Source organism: Mastacembelus armatus, chromosome 13 (assembly GCF_900324485.2).
Source record: "Mastacembelus armatus chromosome 13, fMasArm1.2, whole genome shotgun sequence".
Classification (NCBI taxonomy): Eukaryota; Metazoa; Chordata; class Actinopteri; order Synbranchiformes; family Mastacembelidae; genus Mastacembelus; species Mastacembelus armatus.
In genome coordinates this window covers 5,847,669-5,870,289 of record NC_046645.1, presented here as the reverse complement: position 1 = coordinate 5,870,289, position 22,621 = coordinate 5,847,669, and the positions used below count along the sequence as shown (strand labels likewise).

The 22,621-nt window shown below is 40.5% G+C and overlaps 1 protein-coding gene across 8 annotated transcripts; it reads left to right on the top strand.

The window, feature by feature from the left end:
• Window positions 1–7: 7 nt before the first annotated feature.
• Window positions 8–22,169, top strand: trip12 (thyroid hormone receptor interactor 12). Of its 8 annotated transcripts, none has more exons than XM_026320266.1 (42): window positions 8–92; window positions 3,174–3,320; window positions 3,677–3,802; window positions 3,995–4,782; window positions 7,024–7,129; window positions 8,264–8,400; window positions 8,601–8,684; window positions 8,769–8,864; window positions 8,979–9,130; window positions 9,260–9,295; window positions 9,409–9,504; window positions 9,599–9,691; window positions 9,785–9,946; window positions 10,219–10,287; window positions 10,397–10,562; window positions 10,729–10,846; window positions 10,930–11,086; window positions 11,308–11,461; window positions 11,732–11,960; window positions 12,059–12,177; window positions 12,718–12,925; window positions 13,273–13,373; window positions 13,698–13,872; window positions 14,035–14,176; window positions 14,339–14,530; window positions 14,689–14,840; window positions 14,914–15,071; window positions 15,497–15,570; window positions 15,694–15,893; window positions 16,207–16,334; window positions 16,636–16,787; window positions 17,046–17,188; window positions 17,318–17,474; window positions 17,729–17,827; window positions 17,910–18,024; window positions 18,305–18,459; window positions 18,751–18,915; window positions 19,133–19,297; window positions 19,412–19,525; window positions 19,620–19,714; window positions 20,027–20,130; window positions 20,687–22,169. In XM_026320266.1, exons 2-42 carry the CDS (start codon window positions 3,223–3,225, stop codon window positions 20,881–20,883), a joined length of 6,177 nt encoding a protein of 2,058 aa, XP_026176051.1. In that variant the 5' UTR covers window positions 8–92; window positions 3,174–3,222; the 3' UTR covers window positions 20,884–22,169. The 8 variants fall into 8 exon arrangements, with proteins under 8 accessions (XP_026176051.1, XP_026176018.1, XP_026176070.1 ...); XM_026320233.1 differs by having other exon boundaries at window positions 3,992–4,782; XM_026320249.1 differs by having other exon boundaries at window positions 21–112; window positions 3,992–4,782.
• The last annotated feature ends 452 nt before the right edge of the window (window positions 22,170–22,621 follow it).

Sequence of the window (22,621 nt, the reverse complement as noted above, 5' to 3'; positions counted from 1 at the left end):
TCAGCTGATGTGAACTAGTAGGAGAGAGAGAGTGAGAGAGAAAAGAGGAGCTGGTGCACTGTCTGTTACAACTACAACACTGGAACAAATAGGTAACAACATTATACAAAAGGTAGAAATCTTCAGTGACACCCCAGGCAACGGTCTCTTAGGCCTTCGAGGTCATTCAGTATTGAAATACGTGGGTGGAATGGTGGTTCAGTGTAGCTAAAATATTTCGGGTCCTGTTCCTGCTTTCCTGTTTTTTGTGTCTAAAGGTGTCAGAGGCCATTTCTTTTTGCTAGCTAGCGTTAACATACTAGCCGCTAGGTAGACAACTTCTAAATTTGAACAAAATCAGACAGACGTGTTCCTAAAAGATTGAATTTGTGATCTATAACGAAGATGTTGTTTGTAAAGGAAATCCCATTACCATCCTGTCGAGCTGGCAAAAGTGTTAGCCAGCGACAACAAGACTTGCTAATATTAATTAGCTTGCATGCCAGGGTTAGCTGGCAGTAGCTATAACGCTGTTGTTTGATTTGACAACGCTAAACGTCAGCTGCGTGACTGCCCTGCAGTAGCTAATTCGGTATTGATAAGGTTAGTGATTTGTTGTCAACTGATAAACTAGAATAACCAACAACAACCAGTAAGAATAACTTCTGTTAAGTGTTTATTTTTCTCAACTTATTGTTTGCGAATGAACGGTCTTTCAAGAAATAATCGCTGTTTTACCTAGCTAAGCTAGCATTAGCTTGCTAATGATTAGCCGGAATACTTGTTATTCTAGTCAAGATGCCTGACGGTGGCTAAATAGGTTTCTTGACGTCATTTGGCCCATCATCTTTATCCAACTCTAACGTGAAATTGGGACTGTGTGCTTGGTTGACACGCTGCTTCTTAGTAGTCATATTGTTTATGTCTGGCTAACATTAGCTTAAACGCTAACGTTAACCATCGCTGTGGTGAAAGGCAGGCATTGGCCTTAAGTCAGACTAGAAAACATTAGTTTTCCTCACAGCTAGCTACATTAGCTGTTAAGCTTGACAGTCAAGACAGCGATACTGGATTTGTCTCGTTACTTGTCGACTTGACAGTCGTGAATTTTTGGTTTAATCATCATATCAAACAATATAGAAGGTGAGCCAACTTGCGTACCAGACATGCATATTTTTTTTCTTTAAACTTGATGGTTTGCCAAACACAAACCAGTATGCCATGGAGGTGGGAATGCCAAGTTAGCGTACATTGGTTCACTGGTAGCCTGCTAGCTATATTACACTAAACCGCTTTCGAAAGATGGTCCAGCCGATGCTGCCATTTTTGATATGTGGATAATCACAGGTGAACGCTCTCGTTATTTGTCACATAAGGGGCCCGCCTTGACCATTCACCAAACATTTCGCTGTTTCACTCCAGAAACAAGGTAACATAGCTATTCTAATTCGGTACTGCGTTTAACATTAGTTAGGGAGCTAAAAAGGTTGACATACCGGTACGCCAACTACGCATTTCAGTGTAACCACTGCTACGTTAGCCAGCGTAACTTTAACTAACTATGGTATGAAATTGCTACCCTTTTAGAGTTTTCTTGTCATCATATTCAGTATCCAGTTTCGTTTTTGAGTTGCAAGAGTTTCTGTTACAGATGCGGATGCAACTAAGATAGCCCTTGTCAAAATGTATGGGACTAGCTAAGATAAGAGTGGCTAAACATGCTAACGTTAGTCGGCGGTGGTTAGACAACTACGTCAGAAATACAGGCCTCTGTAAATCATGGGCATAAAATTTGGACGTTGTTGTGATTGTTTAGTAGTGTGGTAGAAGAAACTTTGTGACGAGGAGTGTTTCAAGCTGCCGAACATTTGATGTGCTTAACTAATCACATTATACGCCTGTGTGTTGTACCATTTATCAGAATGGACGAATAAACAAAGACTAGGATGCACTGTCAGTGCAGGCCTAAAATGGCCCTGTGAGCTTGCCAAGTGTGGCGTATTTTTATGATCAATGATATCATTATTTAAACTCTTAACTAAATTGATTTAGCTAATCATTTTTTAGATTGTAAAGAGGGTTTAGGTTGTCATTCAGTAGTCTCTGTGTATCACTTGATAAAACCATCCTGCTGTGTGTGTGTGTTTAAAACATGTCACTCATTATATCAGTACCCTCATGTCACTGACTCAAGAGAGTTACATAAAAATAATACTAACCTACTTGTAAATTCAGTTTGTTTCATATCTTAATTATAAGTACTACAATTTCACACAATGGCATGCTCTGTTAGTTATCTGTTATGGAATGTTATGGTCATTTTAAAGAATATCAACTATCATATCAACTAATGTTATGAGTTTGAGACTTGAAAGATAATTCTCTGTTTTTGTGGCCTGCTTGACTTGCAATCTACCCCATGGTATGTTTATTTAGATTTTTCTGTGACCTTGTTTGTTATTTAAAGGAATCCTGGATAATTTGTTTAGTATAGTAAAGTGACATTTTGCTGATCACTGGAATAATGAATGATATTTATCCTCCCTGTCAATGGGATAGAAGTACAAATGTCTAAAAAATATACATATATTCTTGGTTTTAACTGACTCTTGTGGAAAGCTTTACAGCACTGATCAATATGTAACTAATCACAATACATAGTGACAAAATGGGTAAACTTCTGTATGAATGGTTGTCTATCAAAATAATATAATCATTATTATAATCATGCACTGTAAGTGGTTCACAAATGTTAATACCAATCTTGGGAAATTGCTTACAAGCTGTGTGGTGGTATCATACAAAGGAATCTATGGTACAAAAAGATAATGAAAGCATTTCAAATTGTAGCTTAATGTTTGTGATTATATTAAACGTAAGTTGCCTGGTTACTTGTGTGTGGCCCTTTTGGTGACTAAATTAATGGTAATCTCAGTAATAGGATTGATTAAGTTGTTTTCTGGTGTGAGTTTGTACCTTGATGTAAATGATATGAAGGCTGAGGAGATTTTTGTGTCTCTGGTCATTTTAAAGGAGCAAGGAAGGTGAGTTTTATGGTACAAAAACTCACCTAGCGCTCAGCAACCTGTTTTAAACCACAAAACAGAGGTTGTTGGAAGAACAACACAAGGTTTTCGATTACATGTTGTCTGTATTCTCATGCTTGTTTTTGTTTTTTTTCTTCTTGATTCCAGTGAATGGTAGTGTCTAGAAAGGGTATGTCCCTTCAGGAGAGAGGTGCCAATGTCCAACCGGCCTAATTCCAATCCAGGGGGGTCACTGCGCCGTTCACAGAGGAACACTGCTGCGGCCCAGCCACAAGACCACACAGTCGCGGGAAGGTGAGTCTTACTGTCCAGTTTCTGTTGACATCATAATCTAATGTAGGAGGCAGTAATCATAATTTGTGAGGGAATGTCACTTTATTGAAGCAGTCTTTAAACAGGGAGTTGTTAGTAGAAGGATGTTGTGTGTAGTTATTTTAGATTTTAACTTCAGGGAAAAAAATTTACATTGGCATCTTTGATAAAAGGGGAAGCTTATACTATGTTCTGTGATCACTGTCAAATGGTGATTAATTCAGGACGTGTAAATGCACTCAGGAAAAATGATTTGGGGATTGATCAAATCTCTCTATTATGTGTCTTAATTACGGAAACCCACTCTGTCACTTGCTCTTTAATTTCAAACCTTACAGGTTGCAGTCAGAGCAGGTAAAACATAAAGCAAATTCCCCACCTGAAAGTAGAAGACCTAATTCTAAGGCTTCCAAAGCCACAGCCAGCTCAGCCACTGGCCAGTCCAGAGGGCACAGCTCAAGAAGGTACCCCTTCTTTCTACTTGGTGCTTATTTTGTGTGCATGTGGGGTTTTTTTTTACTTTATCCAGTAATGTCATACATTTTTCTAAATTGTTCTAATTGTGAATGAGTACAATAAATGTGGCATTGTAATTGAACCTGGTTTCAAAAATTTCATCAGATGGTATTTTGTTGTCCTTTGTTGCACCCTAGCAGAAGCAGTCTTACTCTGTCCGTGGCTTCATTTGTGTTGCAAGACGACCCAGAGGCTGCAGGGACATCTGAACAAGAACGACCAGGCCACCAGTCAAAGAGTGAAGGCACCAGAGGACTTAAACGAAGCGAAGCTCCTGACCAAATTAGTACCTTTGGACCGACCCCTGCCAAGAAGCCCAAATTGCTTCCACCACCTCGTGAGAATACCTCAGAGACCAAGAAAGGCTCAGCTAAATCCAAGAAGAGATCACTTGCATCAGAACCACCTGCATCCTCAGGTCGAGGTCAAAGCAAGAAGAGTGGGGCCGCTGGGGCCTCAACAATCCAGAAACGGAAGAAAGCGGACTCTCTCCCCGGTCTAAGTAGTACCGCTGGGTCCCTCCCCAATCGTACTGAGGGCAGAACTGCAAAACCCACCAAGCTGGCGTCTAAATCGGCCGCCTCAGCCAAAGCTGGGTGTAGCAACGTGACAGACTCATCCTCCTCTGCCTCCACCTCTTCCTCTTCCTCCACCACAGGCACCAACAGTGCTACCACACAGGGTGCCCGTGTCAAACAGGGAAAAGATCAGACCAAGGCACGCCGCTCTCGCTCGGCCTCAAGTCCTTCCCCACGCCGTAGTACCCGAGATAAAGAGCAGGCCAAATCTGCTAGCTCTTCAAAATTTGAGTGGGCAGCACGCTTCAACCCCAAAGTCAATCTGCCAAAACCTAAACTGTCCTTGCCTGGATCTTCCAAAACTGAGACCTCCAAACCTGGGCCATCAGGATTACAGGCTAAACTAGCAAGTGAGTCATATAACCTGTATATGAATCCCCTCTGTTTCTTGTAGAAAAACAATTTTTAAGCCATTGTCCAAGGTGAAACATCTCTTTTTAGCGTTTTGTCTGTACAGCGTTTCAGTACTATTTAGTGCCATTTCAAAAATATGAAATAGTGTTTTAATATTTTTGAGTTAGGGTATGCTGTAATGGGTTTTGTAAATATAATCGTAAGTATTAATCATGTAAAATATCACTGCATTCAATACAGTGTCTGTGCATTTTGACCAGCATATCTAGCTCACATGTGGTGAGTGTGCACTTCACTGAGCTGGTGAACTGGCTCAGATTGCAAACTTAAATACCAGTAGCCTGAAACTGGAGAATAGCTAAATACATAAATACAGCTGGTTGCTCAATTATCCGTGAGGAACAGATGTATGATTTCACAGGTATGTTGGACATGCTTGAGTCAAATACAGAAAAAGGTCTTTATATAGTGTTATGACTTGACTATTAACCAAGTTGCTAGCACTCAGTTAAAATATGATGGCCTTCAGGTTATGCTATGCTAGTAGCTAGGTTATCATCTGTAAATTTTGGCAGGTTCTGTTCATAATGGTACAAAACCTGTGACTAATTGCCAGTTCAATACAGGTTTTTGCTGCTTTCTGACATCATTTTATTTAAGGCAATGTGTGTAATACTATAGCATCAATTCTTTTAATATACAAATATTCATTTTTTACCAGGAGAGCTTAAAAGTTTTTCTTGTTACACGTTGGCCAACATATTCACTATTATATATGTCATAAGTTAAAATTAGTCACAAATGGCAGCCACATTGATGCATTACTTGCACTCAAGTACACATACTAAAAATACTTCATCAGATACAATACATTACTCAGTAAAACACTAAAGAACAAAAGTTGTACTCACTAAATAAGTCAGTTATTTAACACATCAGTAATGAGCCTAAGATAAACACTCACCTAAAAATGTGTTTAAACAAGCTAATAACCAGCAGAAACAACAAACTGTTCTTACCTGACAACAATAAGCAAGTTGCAGTGACCATTTGATAAGTCCTAAAGAAAGTAAGGGTTTGATATTCATCCCTAGTGTCAATAGGGGGGAAATTGCAAGACACTAGGCCACATACATAGATATTACTGAAGAAATTTGGTGTGTGTGTGTTCAGGTGAATGTAAGTTGTTCAGGTCAGTGTGGGGTCAGGCTGTTCTTGATAGGCGAAAGGATAGAAACTGAGGTGGGCTCTCTGCCATGGGCCCTGGGCCCAAATAGAGAGACCCCTCCAAAGTTGGCTTTGGTGTGTTGGTCCACCAGCTGACCAGGGGTATGTTTGAGGGCAGGGAAGGACTCACAAGCTGCCTCTGTCAGGAGGAAAAACTTCATCTCTCTTGCAGTATTATTCATGTCAGGCTCTAATAACCTTTAACATATAGATCGTCACTTTCAGCTGTAATGGTGAGTAAGCATATAGAGTGCTGTTGCATGTGTTTCAGTAATTTTGTACAGCTTGCCATTGGTCATTTTGATTATGTTTTAGTAATTTTACTGCACACTATATAACAGGAAAACATTTGTGATCAGTGTCCGTGTATTTAGATGATTTGAGCTTTATTTGAAGTCTTGTGAGACCTGTGGAGAAACGGTTGTGAAGGATTGCTATTTAGGGAGGTATTGGCAAATATCAAAAGGGACACAAAGCTAAGGTCAAATGAAGTACAAATAGAAGTAATAGCTGTTTTATCTTTCATTCATTTTGTTTGAATGTTTAAAATAATTATTTTTGTACTACTGAATTATGAGTCATAGATCCAGCATGAAGGTTGTCCTGTCATAGGGCAGCAGTGGGGTTACTATTAATACCCATCTAGTCAGTGGTAGAGGGCTCTAAACAGGCAACACTAGTCTTTACTATACTGAAAGCTAACACTCCACATTGATGCTTGTGCGAGCAGCTACACTGACCAAGCTGTTTTCACAGACCCCTGAGCAAAAATTATGAAAAGTTATGAAAATTATGGAGGAGTGTTGTCTATAATTTTAGCATAGTCAAAAGATATTCAAAAAAGGTGCTGTTCTTGTTATTAATTTAACCCAAAAATTCTGTGAAACTTATTGTGGATATCGCTGCCATGTTTTTCTTATAATTAGGCTTATAAATCAATAGAAATATCACTAAGTGTTTGGAGAATGTATTCCAGTCAAAAGATACCAGTGTTAATGCTTTGTCATTAGGTTTGAGAAAATCAACTAAGAAGCGCAGCGAGTCTCCTCCAGCAGAGCTCCCCAGCTTTCGGCGGAGCACACGTCAGAAGACCACGGGCTCCTGTGCCAGCACCAGGTACAAATTCCAGGAATGACTGTAATTTTATTAATGCAGACAAAAGCATATTTAGGAATCGTCTGTTTAATAATTTACACATATTGTTGATAGGTGTCTTATTGGTATGGTAGGAATAATCAGACTCCTCTGTTGGCTCAGTGATGCACACTGGGGTGTTCGCAAACCTTTATTTTTTCTTCCAATCAGTGCTTTCAACAATGGTTTTATGTTGATTGTTGGCCTGTTCTCATTATTTAACCAAAATACTGAGAAATCATTTGTCATTGTAATGTTTTCAGTTATTGTTACCTAATGCGTAGCTATTGAATTAGTTAACTCTAAGTAAACCATTCGAGTGTCTTTTGTTTGGGCCAGTGACAGTAGCCTTTTCTTATGGTGAAGACCTGCTGAAAGCAGTGACACAAAGCCTCATTTGTTTTCTGTGGGTGGTCAGCAATTTGGCTGTTTTCTGTGTAAAACCCCACTCTACACAAATAATTTAAACCCAGCAGCTATTGCAGGACACACTAGAAGCAAGATGAAAAAGGTGAAAGAGGGCATAAGCCCAATGGACATGATACTGAAAGACAGTACAGTTTCAGTAGATGAAGCTATTGCACAAAACAGTAACTTGAGGGTATTGTTTAGACAATCATTTCTCCCATCATACTCAACCCATGACTGATCCAGGCATAATCTTTGTAAAGTGGAATTTTTTACAGATTTCTGGAGCTGTATGGACAGCAGCCTCAGAAATCGGGACGATGTAGAAGACTAATCTAATACTCTACAGTCCAAAATGCCAAGTACAACCCTGGATGTACATGTTTACAAAAAACTTGTTTGTTTTCCAACTATCCCTGAGGTACTCACTGCTGATTACTTGGATCAGGTGTGTTCAGTCAATCAGATGCTGCAAGGGCAGGGATAGTGGGAAAATAAGCAGGATAGTGGCCCTCAAGGACTGGAGTTTGACACCCCTGCTCTAGAGTATGGAGTTGGTTTTCCCAACCCTGTTATTACTATATGGCTGGCCAGGTTTGAACTAACATCAGCTTAACCTAGCCAGGGGAACAGCTACTATGTATTTTAGCTAGAAGTGGTACTTCATAATTTCACTGCTCTTAAATCGTCACCTCTTTTTACTTGTAGTCGGCGGGGCTCAGGCCTGGGCAAGCGCGGGGCAGCTGACGCTCGCCGACAGGAGAAAATGGCCGACTCCGACAACAACCAGGATGGGGCCAACTCGTCAGCCGCTCGCACTGATGAGGCGTCACAAGGGGCTTCAGGTACCTGTTATGCAACCTTTTCAATTATTTGGCATCCATTTTTGCTATGGGAAGTTATTTTGTTAATAATTTGATTAGGGATTACGTCTCTGTAACCCTGTATAGTCAGGCTTTTTCTTAGTAGCATCCCTGGCCGCTAACATAACAGTTCTTTCTATTATTTAATTATGAAATGTATTTTATACCATTTCTGTGTCCAGCTTCAAGCTCTGTTGCTGGAGCAGTGGGCATGACCACCTCCGGAGAGAGTGAGTCTGATGACTCTGAAATGGGAAGGCTTCAAGGTATGTGATGATTAATAATAACCAGTACTCAGTTTTGCCTTTTGTAAAATTTGTCTATAAACCACACTGCTTTTGTCCTTATAGCCCTACTGGAGGCCAGGGGTCTCCCCCCACATCTTTTTGGGCCCTTGGGACCTCGCATGTCACAGCTGTTTCACAGAACCATAGGCAGTGGAGCAAGTGAGTGAAACCTTCCTATACTTGCATTAGTGTTTCTCACATTTTGTTAGATTCTCTTAACTGTTTAAAAAAAAAAAAAAAAAAAAAAAAAAAAAAATTCACTCCTGTTTCCAGGTTCCAAGGCTCAGCAGCTACTGCAGGGCCTGCAGGCCACAGGTGATGAGTCTCAGCAGCTCCAAGCTGCTATTGAGATGTGCCAGCTGCTGGTGATGGGCAATGAGGAAACACTTGGTGGATTCCCTGTCAAAAGTGTGGTGCCCGCTTTGGTGAGTCTTACCCCCTTTGACTGTTAACTTATCCAAGGAGGCATTCATGGCTGTTTGCTGTAAAATAGATTCTGTTAACGAAAATTAAAATAACCTGATTCCATATTAAAACTCACCTTTCTTTCACAGATTACACTGTTACAAATGGAGCATAACTTTGATATTGTGAGTATAATGAATTTCTATTAGTATACATGTCTTTTCTTTGACTCATTTTTGTAATGTAACTTTTTTTTTTTTTAATTTTTTTTTTAAATACTTTTGATCTGTGCACACAGATGAATCACGCCTCTCGTGCACTTACGTATATGATGGAGGCACTCCCACGCTCCTCTGCTGTGGTGGTTGATGCTATTCCTGTCTTCCTGGAGAAGGTAAGGCGCAGCACTCTGTCTCCCAAATCACCTGTTACTTTATGATGGCATCTTTTTGATATGCTTCTGGCTTGTTCCACCTTTGTGTCTGCAGCTTCAGGTGATCCAGTTCATTGACGTAGCAGAGCAGGCCCTGACAGCCTTGGAGATGTTGTCAAGGCGACACAGCAAAGCCATTTTGCAGGCTGTAAGTGCTGTACCATGTCATTTTGTCATAACCTTAAATTGGCCTCTCTATTACAGTGACAATTATACACTAAAATAATGTTATCCCCCACAGGGTGGCCTTGCTGACTGCCTCCTATACCTAGAGTTCTTCAGCATTAATGCTCAGAGGAATGCCTTGGCCATTGCAGCTAACTGCTGCCAGAGCATTACTCCAGACGAGTTCCACTTTGTTGCTGATTCTCTGCCACTGCTGACTCAGAGACTGACACACCAGGTACTCTCTCCATGTTGGACAACAGTGAACTGTATAATGTACCACCATCATAGCAACTTTATCTGAAGTGGCACTTAGCCACTTCACGTTTCACATTCGAGATACTATTGTTGGCAAGCAAAAATAATTAAATTTCTTTTCTGTATTGTTTTGATTGTTGTTTTAAATAGTACTAATTTCAGTTTCTTATTTCACTTAACATAACCTTTTGCAACGATTTCACTAGTACTAATATTTGTTTAACTCTTTTATTCTTTTTTTTTTTTTTTTAGGATAAAAAATCCGTTGAAAGCACTTGTCTCTGTTTCGCCAGACTGGTGGACAACTTTCAGCATGAAGAGGTTTGTATCTTTTTTTTTTTTTTTTTTGTAAAAGAGTGTACTAGTTTTGCCTTATGTGATATACAGCTCCCCAGATAATGTGCTTCTGTGTTTCTGTGTTAATCAACAGAACTTGCTCCAGGAGGTGGCATCACGGGACCTGTTGACCAACATTCAGCAGCTGCTGGTAGTGACCCCTCCTGTACTTAGCTCGGGGATGTTCATCATGGTTGTGCGCATGTTTTCCCTTATGTGCTCCAACTGCCCCTGCCTGGCAGTCCAGCTCATGAAACAGAGTGAGTAACTCTCTCTCACTCACACATCATGCACACCAATGATTATCTTTTGCAAGTGACCTATCCCTTCTTTTTCATGTACTTTTGTAATTCTCTGTTTATTTGCCACACAGCTAACAGATGTGGCAGCTCAAGAAAACGTCTTTGTGTTCCTTTTTCCAAACAGACATAGCAGAAACTTTGCGTTTCCTCTTGTGTGGTGCATCAAATGGCAGCTGCCAAGAGCAGATTGAACTGGTACCCCGGAGCCCCCAGGAGCTCTATGAACTGACCTCCCTCATATGGTACCATCTATTTGCCTTTGTTATATTTAATATTGTATGGGTTGAGATCACGTTATAGCCTCCTAAAACCTCTCTTCTTACAGTGAGCTGATGCCCTGCCTGCCTAGAGAGGGCATATTTGCAGTTGATGTAATGCTAAAGAAGGGCAGTGCCCAGACAACAGAGGGAGCAATCTGGCAGTGGAGGGATGACCGGGGACTGTGGCATCCTTACAACCGCATTGACAGCCGCATCATTGAGGTACAAATATATCTGAGTGACTTGCTGCATTTTTGAAAACTCTAGATTTCTGATCAAATCATCATTGCTGCTGACATGCTTTGATATGTTTGTTTAAATCAGTGTTGAAATGTTATATTTGTTTTCTGTTTTAAAATCTTACATTACATTATTTGACAATGTTCAGTCACTTTATTCTGTGTCAGCATTCCTCAATGCATTTGCTCACACTTGATCTACAGACAGCCCACCAAAACGGGGAGGATGAGATCAGCTTGTCAACCCTGGGCCGCGTGTACACAATTGATTTCAACTCTATGCAGCAGATAAATGAAGATACAGGAACAGCACGCGGTATCCAGAGGAAACCTAATCCTCTTGCCAACCCCAATACAGGTAAAACCAGTTTTTACAGGTTACAGAGAAATGTGTGAAGCTGAGTGTATAAAATAGTATCTTTTAAATGAAAGAGATACCAGAAGCCTGTGCTTGACCATTCATCACTTTCATTGAAAGGCAAACTGTAAAGATATCTTTTGGCCTCTTATCTCTCTCTGTATTTTCGAGTGAAATTGTTTAATGCTTCTTCATGAACTTGTAGCTGAACTATGACAGTCACAGTACAGTTGAGGAATTTAAAACAAGTAGTTTACTGTCTATGTCCAGGGAGTCACCAGGAAGTTCGTCGAGAAGATGCACGAGCGCAGTTGATGAAGGAAGACCCTGAGCTGGCGAAGTGCTTTATCAAAACTCTGTTTGGGGTCTTGTATGAGGTCTACAGCTCATCAGCTGGCCCTGCTGTCAGACACAAGTGCCTTAGAGCCATCCTCAGGATCATCTACTTTGCTGATGCAGAGCTGCTGAAGGATGTACTGAGGAATCATGCTGTGTCCAGGTAACCATGCCTGGGCTGTGGGCTGCTGTCAGTGTTTACAAGATGCACTTTCAGAATGAAAGTAAATTCACTTATTTCTGTATGTTTTACTTCTGCAGTCACATTGCCTCCATGCTCTCCAGCCAGGACCTGAAGATTGTAGTAGGTTCTCTGCAGATGGCTGAGATCCTCATGCAGAAGCTGCCTGATGTCTTCAGTGTCTACTTCAGAAGAGAAGGTAGTGTTGAAACTTAGTACAATTAGAAGACCTACTCTGATTTAAAGACAAGTTTAAGTTTGAGTATCTTCTAAACTGCATCACAAACATGCTTTCAAGATCAACATAATTTCTGGCTGTTACATAACTGTCACTTTTAGTGCTAGGCCATCTTTGCTGGGAAATGTTATAGCTGAAAGTACCATCTTTCCACAAGCAAACCACATAAGCTTTAGTGGTTTAGATTGATCCCCAAAATAAACTTTTTTTTTTTTTTTTTGTTCAACTACAGAGACCATTCCACAGCATGCAATTTTTTTTCTCCTTCTGAAGCTCTATAAGTCCATGAGGCTTGTGGTTTCCTACATTTTATTTTAGAATAAAAGTATTGCTGCCAGTGTGTTCCTATTTATGTCTTTTCCAGTGTATTATTTCTTGCATTGCCTACATTTTGCACTTATACACTCTAGTGACACATGTCTGATTGGTAGCAATGTGTTTTGCTAACGATTTAAGACTAGAGGCAGTTAGAGATGCATGTCTTTCTCCTTTATTTTCCAGGTGTAATGCACCAGGTGAAGAACCTGGCTGAGTCTGAGAGCTTTCTAGTCACTAGCCCCCCTAAGGCTTGCCCTAGTGGTACTGCCAGTCTGTGCACTACCACCATCAGTACTGCCTCCACCACATCTGCTAATAATGCAACTCCTGACCTGGGCTCACCCAGCTTCCAGCACAGCATGGACGACTCATTGGACCTCAGCCCACAGGGGTGAGTCTCTGGCTTTGGTTTCGCTATTCACACGGCAGTTTTAAAATACCTTTCTAGCACAGCCCCAAATTCAGTATCACACTGGACATGAAACTCAAACACAAATTGCACTTAAACACTGTGTTGAACCATGTAGAATAGCTTGTAAGCTATTTCTGTGATTTCTGCTAGATCTTAAAGTCTAAGTGTATTGGACAGTATCATTTGTTTATTCTGCATTTGCATGCAGCAATTATATTAATGTATTCTTATATATGTGTGTCAGTTGTTATTGAAAGGAATGGGCTGATAGACTATATTCTTTACCCTGCCATGAGCATGAAATTAACCATTTCTCCTTCACCAAGGCGGTTAAGTGATGTCCTGAAGAGGAAACGACTACCCAAAAGAGGGCCCAGAAGACCAAAATATTCTCCCCCAAGAGATGATGATAAAGTAGACAATCAGGGTAAATTAACTGTTGCAGTCACTGTGTTATATAACGATCGCCACTAGATATTCTGTGTAAAATGTAAATATTTTAGATATGTTAACTTATTTTTATACCTTATGTTTTTATATGTATTTTGATCAACCTAACACCTGTATTGGAATCAAGCTGTGAACATGTTTTCTAATTACAAGACTAAAAGCTGTTGCTGTTAATGAGCTTCTTGCAGATTAAATGCTTCAGTGTGGGCAGGTGCAGTCATGAGCTGAAATGGTATTTTGTGATCTTTAGCATTCTTCCATTCTAATAACTTTCCTCATATACCTTTTGGATTCTTTACAGCCAAGAGCCCTACCAGTACTCAGTCACCCAAATCATCCTTCTTGGCCAGTCTCAATCCCAAGACCTGGGGCAAGCTGGGTGCCCAGACCAACAATGCCAACTCAGAGCCATCACGCACAGCGGGAGTTAGTGGCCTGGCAAGGGTACCTCCCAAGGACTCAATTTCAAACAACAGGTACTATGATGACATTGGAGAAGGGTGTTTTACGCTCCTATATTATCCAAATCACACACTTTTTATGGTGTATAATTTTAAAATGAAGCAACACTGGCTGTGGATGTAATGTGTGCATTCCTCTTTGTCAAGTTTTAAATATTCTTTTAATTATTTTTGTAGAGACAAAATCAAAGCCTGGATTAAAGAACAGGCAAGTAAGTTTGTGGAGCGCTACTTCAACTCAGAAAATGTGGATGGCAGCAACCCTGCACTGAATGTACTCCAGAGACTTTGCACAGCCACTGAGCAGCTCAGCCTGCAGGTAAAACACATGGTTAACCATCAACAAATAGAAAACTCTAGAGAGCTAATTTACGTAAAGATAAAGTATGATGATTTATTTAAAAAAGACAAAAGACTTTGTAAAGTAATATTGAACACTAGCACTGAGATGTTTTTCTAATATGTATGTTGCATCTCCCAGGTGGATGGTGGGACAGAGTGCCTGGTGGAGATCTCCAGTATTGTATCAGAATCTGATGTATCATCTTTTGAGATTCAGCACAGTGGGCTGGTGAAGCAGCTCCTGATCTATTTGACCTCCAACACAGACAGGGACTTGTTGAGTCGTGACATACGTCTTAAGAGATTCCTACATGTGTTTGCTGGGTGTCCGGTAAGAAAGTACAACTTTTTATATTGCTATTGAAATGTTTATCCTACTTAAGCTGTGGAAAGGCTGGGCTTACAAACTACTCTGCACTGTTTTGGCATCTAAAAATCCTTAAAACACATAAATTTTAACCTCTTTGTACTCTGCCTTGTCGTTTGCAGGTTCCAGGAATGGAGCCTCTAGGTCGCATAGACCCAACAGAGAATGGGCCTTACCTGGCACTGGTGCACAAGATGAACAGCTGTCTAAGCCAGATGGAGCAGTTTCCAGTCAAAGTGCACGATTTTCCCAGTGGCAATGGCAATGGCAGCAGGTCTGTGGCTTTATCTTTGCATTTGATTACTTTAAGTTGTACATTTCTTAATTTGATTAATTTCTTTCTCCAGGGGCTCTCAGGCACTGAAGTTCTTCAACACACATCAGCTCAAGTGTCAGCTGCAGAGGCATCCAGACTGCACTAATGTTAAACAGTGGAAAGGTGGCCCGGTAAAGATCGACCCCCTGGCGTTGGTGCAAGCCATTGAGAGATATCTCGTTGTCAGAGGTGAGGGACTGCTCACATGGCTTTGGAGAGGTTGTGCAGTGGCACATATCTAAAGGCTGATGGGGCTGCCAGGGGCCCTTGCAAATAGGAAAGTCAGACAAGAAATGTGTTAAAAAGAAAAACAGTTTAAATGTCGTAAGACTCATGATTAACACCGAGTCTTTAATAATTTCTGCACAAAAAAAGTTTTGTCTCTATAGTCCTGTAGCATAACAATTATAAGGAAACTTAAGGGAGAGATTAGCTAGAAGCTCAGAGGGTCTCTATTAAAATCATATTAGTTAAGACACTGCATCCAGTTTGAAAGGACAGAGTCTTGCCTTGCACTCTAATTTAAAGACTTAAATGAGAATCCTGCCTTTCAGATTTGACTCAAGCTTGGCATTTTTAATTGAAACTTTTAACTTGAAATCTTGTGCGTACAGGGTATGGCCGAATCAGAGAAGAGGAAGAAGACAGTGATGATGATGGCTCAGATGATGAAATAGATGAATCACTGGTATGTGATGCCATTCATTCCAAAACAGATGTATCTTTTTATTTGTACACTGACAACCTTATGTCTTTGTATCGACTTTAACCTGACTATAACTTTATTATATGTCATTTCTTGGTTATTCAGGCAGCACAGTTCCTGAATTCTGGCAGTGTGCGGCACAGGCTACAGTTCTACATTGGTGACCACCTGTTACCATACAACATGACAGTATACCAGGCTGTACGGCAGTACAGTCTACAGGCAGAAGAAGAAAGAGAATCGACGGATGATGAGGCAAACCCACTTGGGCGAGCTGGCATCTGGACCAAAACGCACACAATATGGTAAATAATTTAAAAAAATCTCATTGATCTATGAAAGTCTATCCATGCAGACTATGTGTTTGAGATGTGTTCTACAGTGCAACCCATGTACTAACCATTAGTTGGAATTATAAAAGATTAAATTATTGAAGTTTGCTCATTCCTTTAAAATGTTCAGATACCCAAAGTCTTGTATGGTCCAAAATACAGACAACTTTGACACAAAGACCAGCAATACTATTGAGAATATTGTTAAGTTATGTTTAAAATTAGTAGTTGGCTCAAAATTTGAAATCTATTCAAAGACAATATGTCCTTTCTTGTTTCCTGACAGGTATAAGCCTGTAAGAGAGGATGAGGATGGCAGCAAAGATTCTGTGGGTGGAAAAAGGGGCCGAGCCCAGACTGCGCCCACCAAAACCTCACCCCGCAATGCCAAGAAGCAGGATGAACTGTGGCATGGTGAAAATCTTAAAATATTTCGTAGCTAAGGGTTTCTCAAAGTTTTTTTTTTTTTTTAATTTCTAACTGGTTCTAAAAAATTATGTCAGGTTTGAGTGTGTGTGTCCATCCTTGGGAAAGGTTATTTTTACCAGGGGAATTCCTAGTTGTTTAACAATCAAAGAGCAGATGAGTGACCAAACGAAGAAGACAATATTTTAAGCAAGTTTCAGTGGTAAAACCTTCTCAATAATAGGTTTCTTACAAGTTTGAATCTGTATAGTAATCTTCTTTTACTGCCATTGATTCTCTTCACTTCCAGATGGTGTGTGTCCTAGCATCATCAGTCCCTTAGAGACATACCTCACTTCAGAGCCCCCAGAGACCATAACCTTTGATGACCCCTCTTTAGATGTCAATCTGCTGATGAGGGTCTTGCACTCAATCAGTAGATACTGGTTCTACTTGTATGATGTGAGTCATACCTTTGAGTTGTCTTATGTTACCTTAAAATTTAATTTTAAAATGTATAGAAATTGCATATGAACATCACAGCCAACTCCTGAGCTTTGTGCAGTTAATTCATTGCTACAGATAGATTATATAATTGTAAAAAACACATTCATTTATTGTTTCAATTACTAAATGAAAAATATCATCTCCATTTACAGCTTTGTCTAAAAGTTATATTGCATAAAAGATACTCATTATATATTTGTGGTTGTCTTGCAGAATGCAGTGTGTAAGGAAATAATTCCCACCACTGAGTTCATCAACAGTAAGCTGACAGCCAAAGCCAACCGTCAGCTACAAGACCCACTGGTCATCATGACGGGGAACATCCCTACTTGGCTCATTGAGCTTGGAAAGACCTGGTAAGAGTTTGACACTGCTGATCAAAAGGTTTTTGTTTTTTTTCTTTTTTTTACCTGTGTTGTACTGTGTGCGCTGTATCTGTAACTACAACACTGTGATGTTGACATGCTTGTCGTTTCTCTCTGCAGCCCTTTCTTCTTCCCCTTTGACACCCGGCAGATGTTGTTCTATGTCACTGCCTTCGATCGCGACAGAGCCATGCAGCGCCTACTGGACACAAACCCTGAGATCAACCAATCAGACTCTCAGGACAGCAGAGTTGCACCACGTCTTGACAGGAAAAAGGTGCTTTGTTTTTCCTGTGTTTATTTGGTATCCACAAATTATACATGGGCATCTGTCAGCAGTTTGCATTGTGTCTCAATGGAATATTAATGCTAATAATAAATAAAATGTCACCAAAATTACTGACATTTTTGTAACCATTTGTAAAGCTGTAAGACAAATTTGTCATGTTTGGTTGACTTGGCTTTTTAAGGATATTAGATTGAAACTTTTTGTCTGACTTATAACTATTTCTTTTCACCTTGTGTCTTCAGCGGACGATAAACCGCGATGAGCTGCTAAAACAGGCCGAATCTGTGATACAGGACCTTGGCAGCTCCAGGGCAATGTTGGAGATTCAGTATGAGAATGAGGTAGCTTTTAATTTCTGGTACATGGTGCAATAAAATTGACTTCTTGAAAGTTTTGTGGACTCTGATTTTTGTCTTCTTTCAGGTTGGCACAGGTCTTGGACCTACTTTGGAGTTCTATGCTCTGGTGTCTCAGGAGCTCCAGCGGGCTGACCTTGGCCTGTGGAGAGGTGAAGAGGTCACTCTGGCCAATCCTAAAGGTACAGCATTGATTTCAGCGCAAACAGGGATAGCTATTATCTTTTTACCTATCATCATTATCAATAACTGTTTCCTGATGATCACTAATCACATAGATGAGCTCATGTGCTTATTTATAGGATGTTGGAAAAACTATTTTATCATCAAATATGCATTTTAGGGATGCTCAATGAGTACATTTAAATATGATTAAACTGAGTGGGAACATAAGTGTTTGTGATGTTATATGTAAACATTTTACCTGACTTTGCTGACCACTGCTTTGTTTCTGCCCAGCAGGAAGCCAAGAGGGAACCAAGTATATGTTCAGCTCCAGGGGACTGTTTGCTGTTCCCTTCGGCAGAACAACCAAACCAGCACACATAGCCAAAATCAAAATGAAATTCCGTTTCTTAGGAAAGCTAATGGCCAAAGCCATTATGGACTTCAGACTGGTAATGAACAGACTCATATTTGCAACAGTTGTGTTTAAGAATCCTCTCATGCCAGTGGTAAATAAAATGTATTTAAGCATGCTGTAAGAGCTTTTAGGCATAATCAAGTGGGTGCTTAATTGTATTGTAGATGAGATGTGTCCATTTTGTATCGTCTACAATATTTACAGATAAATCCCAGGAGTTGATGTCTTATATATGTTGTAGTATTTCAAACTTCACATACCCTTCAGTGTGCATGTGTTTTTATTTTAACTGATTTTTCTAAACTACTCTTTCTCCTTTTTCTAGCTGGACCTGCCTCTGGGGCTGCCATTTTATAAGTGGATGCTACGGCATGAGTTGTCTATAAGCTCCCATGACCTGGTGAACATTGATCCCGGTGTGGCCAAGTCCATCCAGCACCTGGAGGATATTATCCGGCAGAAAAAGAGGCTGGAACAGGACCGGTCACAGGTAAATCGAGCACAGAGGAATTCTGTTTTATCACACTGGTACCGGTCTGTGGTCCTGGTGTCTTAAAAATACTCTTAACTAGTACTAAAGACCTGCTACCTTGTTCTTTCCTGGTACACTTAATGTTTCCTTTAGCTCACACTTTGTACCCATTCAGTGTAACACAAGTCTCCATCACCTTTTCATTGTGTGTTTCTGTTGCCCCTTTTTGTATCAGACGAGGGAGACCCTACAGCAGGCACTGGAGAGCCTCAACATGAACGGCTGCTCAGTGGAGGACTTGGGTTTGGACTTCACACTCCCGGGATTCCCGAACATTGAGCTGAAAAAGGGCGGCAAAGACGTCCCAGTTACCATCTACAACCTGGAAGAGTACCTCAGGGTATGTGCTATTATTTCTCTGTGTTTCAGAATATTTTGTCATTCATATACTTTTCCTGTCAACATTCATCTTTATTTATTTATTTTTTTTTTTTGTCACTTTCTCTCCTTCCAGTTGGTGGTGTACTGGACTTTAAATGAGGGTGTGTCCAGACAATTTGAGTCATTTAGGGAAGGATTTGAGTCAGTCTTCCCTTTGCATCACCTTCAGTATTTCTATCCAGAGGAGGTAAGTTGTCTTCACTTGTTTATTCTCCCTTAAGTCTCTTTGTCTGTGTTTTTCTCCTCTCTAACTGCTCACTGTGTCATCTCTGCTGCTGTAGCTTGACCAGTTGCTGTGTGGCAGTAAATCAGAGACGTGGGATGTCAAGACGCTGATGGAGTGCTGTCGACCGGACCACGGATACACACACGACAGGTGAGACCTCTGACAGTCTGTAACAATGGTCAACAGCTGCCTCAGAGTACTAATAGTCACATAAACATTAGTTTTTAAGCTTTTTCCAAAAGGTTTATATGTAATGAGACTCAATTTGTGAACATCAGTATTTCAAAGTACATTATTTCAGCCAAATAACATTAGATTGACATCCGAGGTGAGCCTTGCTAAACCACATAAGACACATGATATCCAGTTGACTGTTATGTCCAGCACTTCATGCTTATTTATTACTCCCTGCATGACACTTTTCAAGACACGTTTAATGTGTTCCATCTCATTTTTCTGCAGCCGTGCAGTTCGGTTCCTGTTTGAGGTGTTGAGCAGTTTTGATGCAGAGCAGCAGAGACTTTTCCTACAGTTCGTCACAGGAAGCCCTAGACTGCCTGTCGGAGGTGAGACACTCTTATTCTGAATGATCGCAGATTAAGAGAAAGGGTATTAACCACAATTATCCCATTTGATTGGAAAGAGCATTACAGGCTGAGGTGGTGAATAAAATACTCATTGCTCCTCAATCATGTAACTTATTGTTCTGGAGGGTGTTTTAATACTTGGAATCAGGATATGGTTTGTAATAGATGTGTGGATGTGAGCAAAGCCAGGAGAGAGACAAAAGTACCTCCAAAATGGCACAGGAGTGTTGAATGGGAGCTGTGAGGCATGTCTGAGGACAAACTCAGTCTATCAGTTATAGCAAGTGCTCTTTAGGACTTGGCTGAGCCCTATCTTGTTTTTAGGTTCTCTTCAATCCAGGGCTGCTTGTTTGTACATTCAGTTTGGGTAAATTGCAGCACCATCCCAGAAGACTCATCTTTTAATTTGGAAAAACAAAGTACTTTAAAATACAAAGCTGTCCCTCTTGGGCTTGAAATGACCCTTCTGACCTTGTGTTAAAAGTGTGAAGACTAGTTTGTTGCACACACACATCATACCTTTCTTGTCTCTCAGGTTTCCGGAGCCTGAATCCCCCTCTGACGATTGTGAGGAAGACGTTTGAGTCGACCGAGAACCCTGACGACTTCCTACCTTCAGTCATGACCTGCGTCAACTACCTGAAGCTGCCTGACTACTCCAGCATAGAGATCATGCGAGAGAAACTGTTGATTGCGGCTCGTGAGGGCCAGCAGTCTTTCCACCTTTCCTGATCTCTCCACATCTCACATTCAAATGCCTTCTACAGCGACTGATGAAATCATGACTTCCTTCTTAGTTTTTTTGTAATCACATACATTAAGGCTATGTGTACAGCCTTCTTGTTAGAGAAAGCAGCTTGCAGAAAAGTTAAGACTTTAAATATATATTTGCTGCCCCGGTCTCTCAAAAAAAATCTTAAAAAAAAGAATAAAAAAAAAATGGAAAGGTGTTCCATGACTCACAGAACTTAAAATATAAAAAAAGAGAGTTAAACTTATATCAGTAGTTGAGTAATGTTAAAAAAGATGAAAACATCTGGGTGACATTTTAAATTGCATTGCTATGTGATATTTAAAAAAAAAAAAAAAAGGGATATCTCCTCTCTAGAGCGGTGGACAACGTCACTAGGTGTCGGGGGGAAAGGACATGGGGGAGGGGGTCCATCGAGCAAGCTAGGTTTACTTTAGCTCCAAAGATCATTTGTACAGACAAATTTGCAGACTTTGCTCATTCTACACATTTGATAGACTAGGTCTTTGTTCTCATGTCTCTTCTCCTTAGTTTGTCTGTTTGCATTTCGTTCTGTATTATATTGGCCCCAGTTCGTGTGTTGCATTTTGGTTCTGCTTTCCCCCTTGTGTCTTTGCTTCAACTTGTTGAAATGAGAGTTGCAGTTGATTGAATGCGGGTAGTGATGAGCGCCTATTATCAGTTATTTGTTTGTTGTTGTTTTTTTTTTTTCCCCTCCTGTACCCAGGTTGAGATTGCATTCTGGCCTCATTATTCATTCAGCTTCAGCTCAAATGACGAGTGTGTTGATCAGGTAAATTTGTTTGGCTCTTATTTTGATAGAGTTAGTGTCTTTCTGTTGAGCCCTACTGAAGATGTAGGGTTATCTTGGTAGACCAAGCTCTGAGCAACCCTCAACACATAATGTAGCTGGGCACAAATTTGGCTGGTCTCATTTTATCGTTTCTTGGCCAGATAGCATTTCAAGTTCATTTATGGAATAACGTTTATATGCAGTTTCACACCCTGTTTGAGGTGGGAATGTCTGCTTTACCTTTTTTATTTTCTATATTGTCTTTATTTCTTTGCTGTAGTTGATTATTTTTTTCTTTGCACTGCTGGCTTGGAACAAACCGTGGTGTGCACCTGCAGTCTGTGGCCAGGGGAGGGCGCCACTGTTTGCTCTCCTGGCCCAATCGTTCATGTGCTGGTTTCTAAGATCTGCAATAATTTACTGCATCAGGTTCATGTTTTTACCTGAACATAAATAAAGTAACTGTTTGACTCATCTTTGTTATTTATTTATCCATCCACATTGCTCTTAATGAATCTTTTACATCAGGTTCAGCATTTCACACTGATCAGCCACAGCATTAAAACCACATGCTGGTCCCTCCCGTGCCACCAAAGCAACTCCATAGCATCTTTGTGTCTGACACCAGATACTTTAAGTCCTGTAGGCTGTGAGGTCTCCATGGTTCAGATGTGTTTTTCCAGAACACAGATCCACCAGTGGATAATTTGTCTGTGGAAGTTACACCCCGTCTTGAACACTTCCTGCAGTGTGGCAGGGTACGATATCCTGCTGAAAGAGGCCACTGTGGGGAATACTGTTACCATGAATGGGTGTACTTGGTCAGCAAAAGGAACTTTAGTACACAAGCTTTCCCAGCATTTCGTTGTCTGTTGGATCAATCCCTCCACCAACTTCTTGCCGCAGTGCTTCTATGTCTTTCCCAG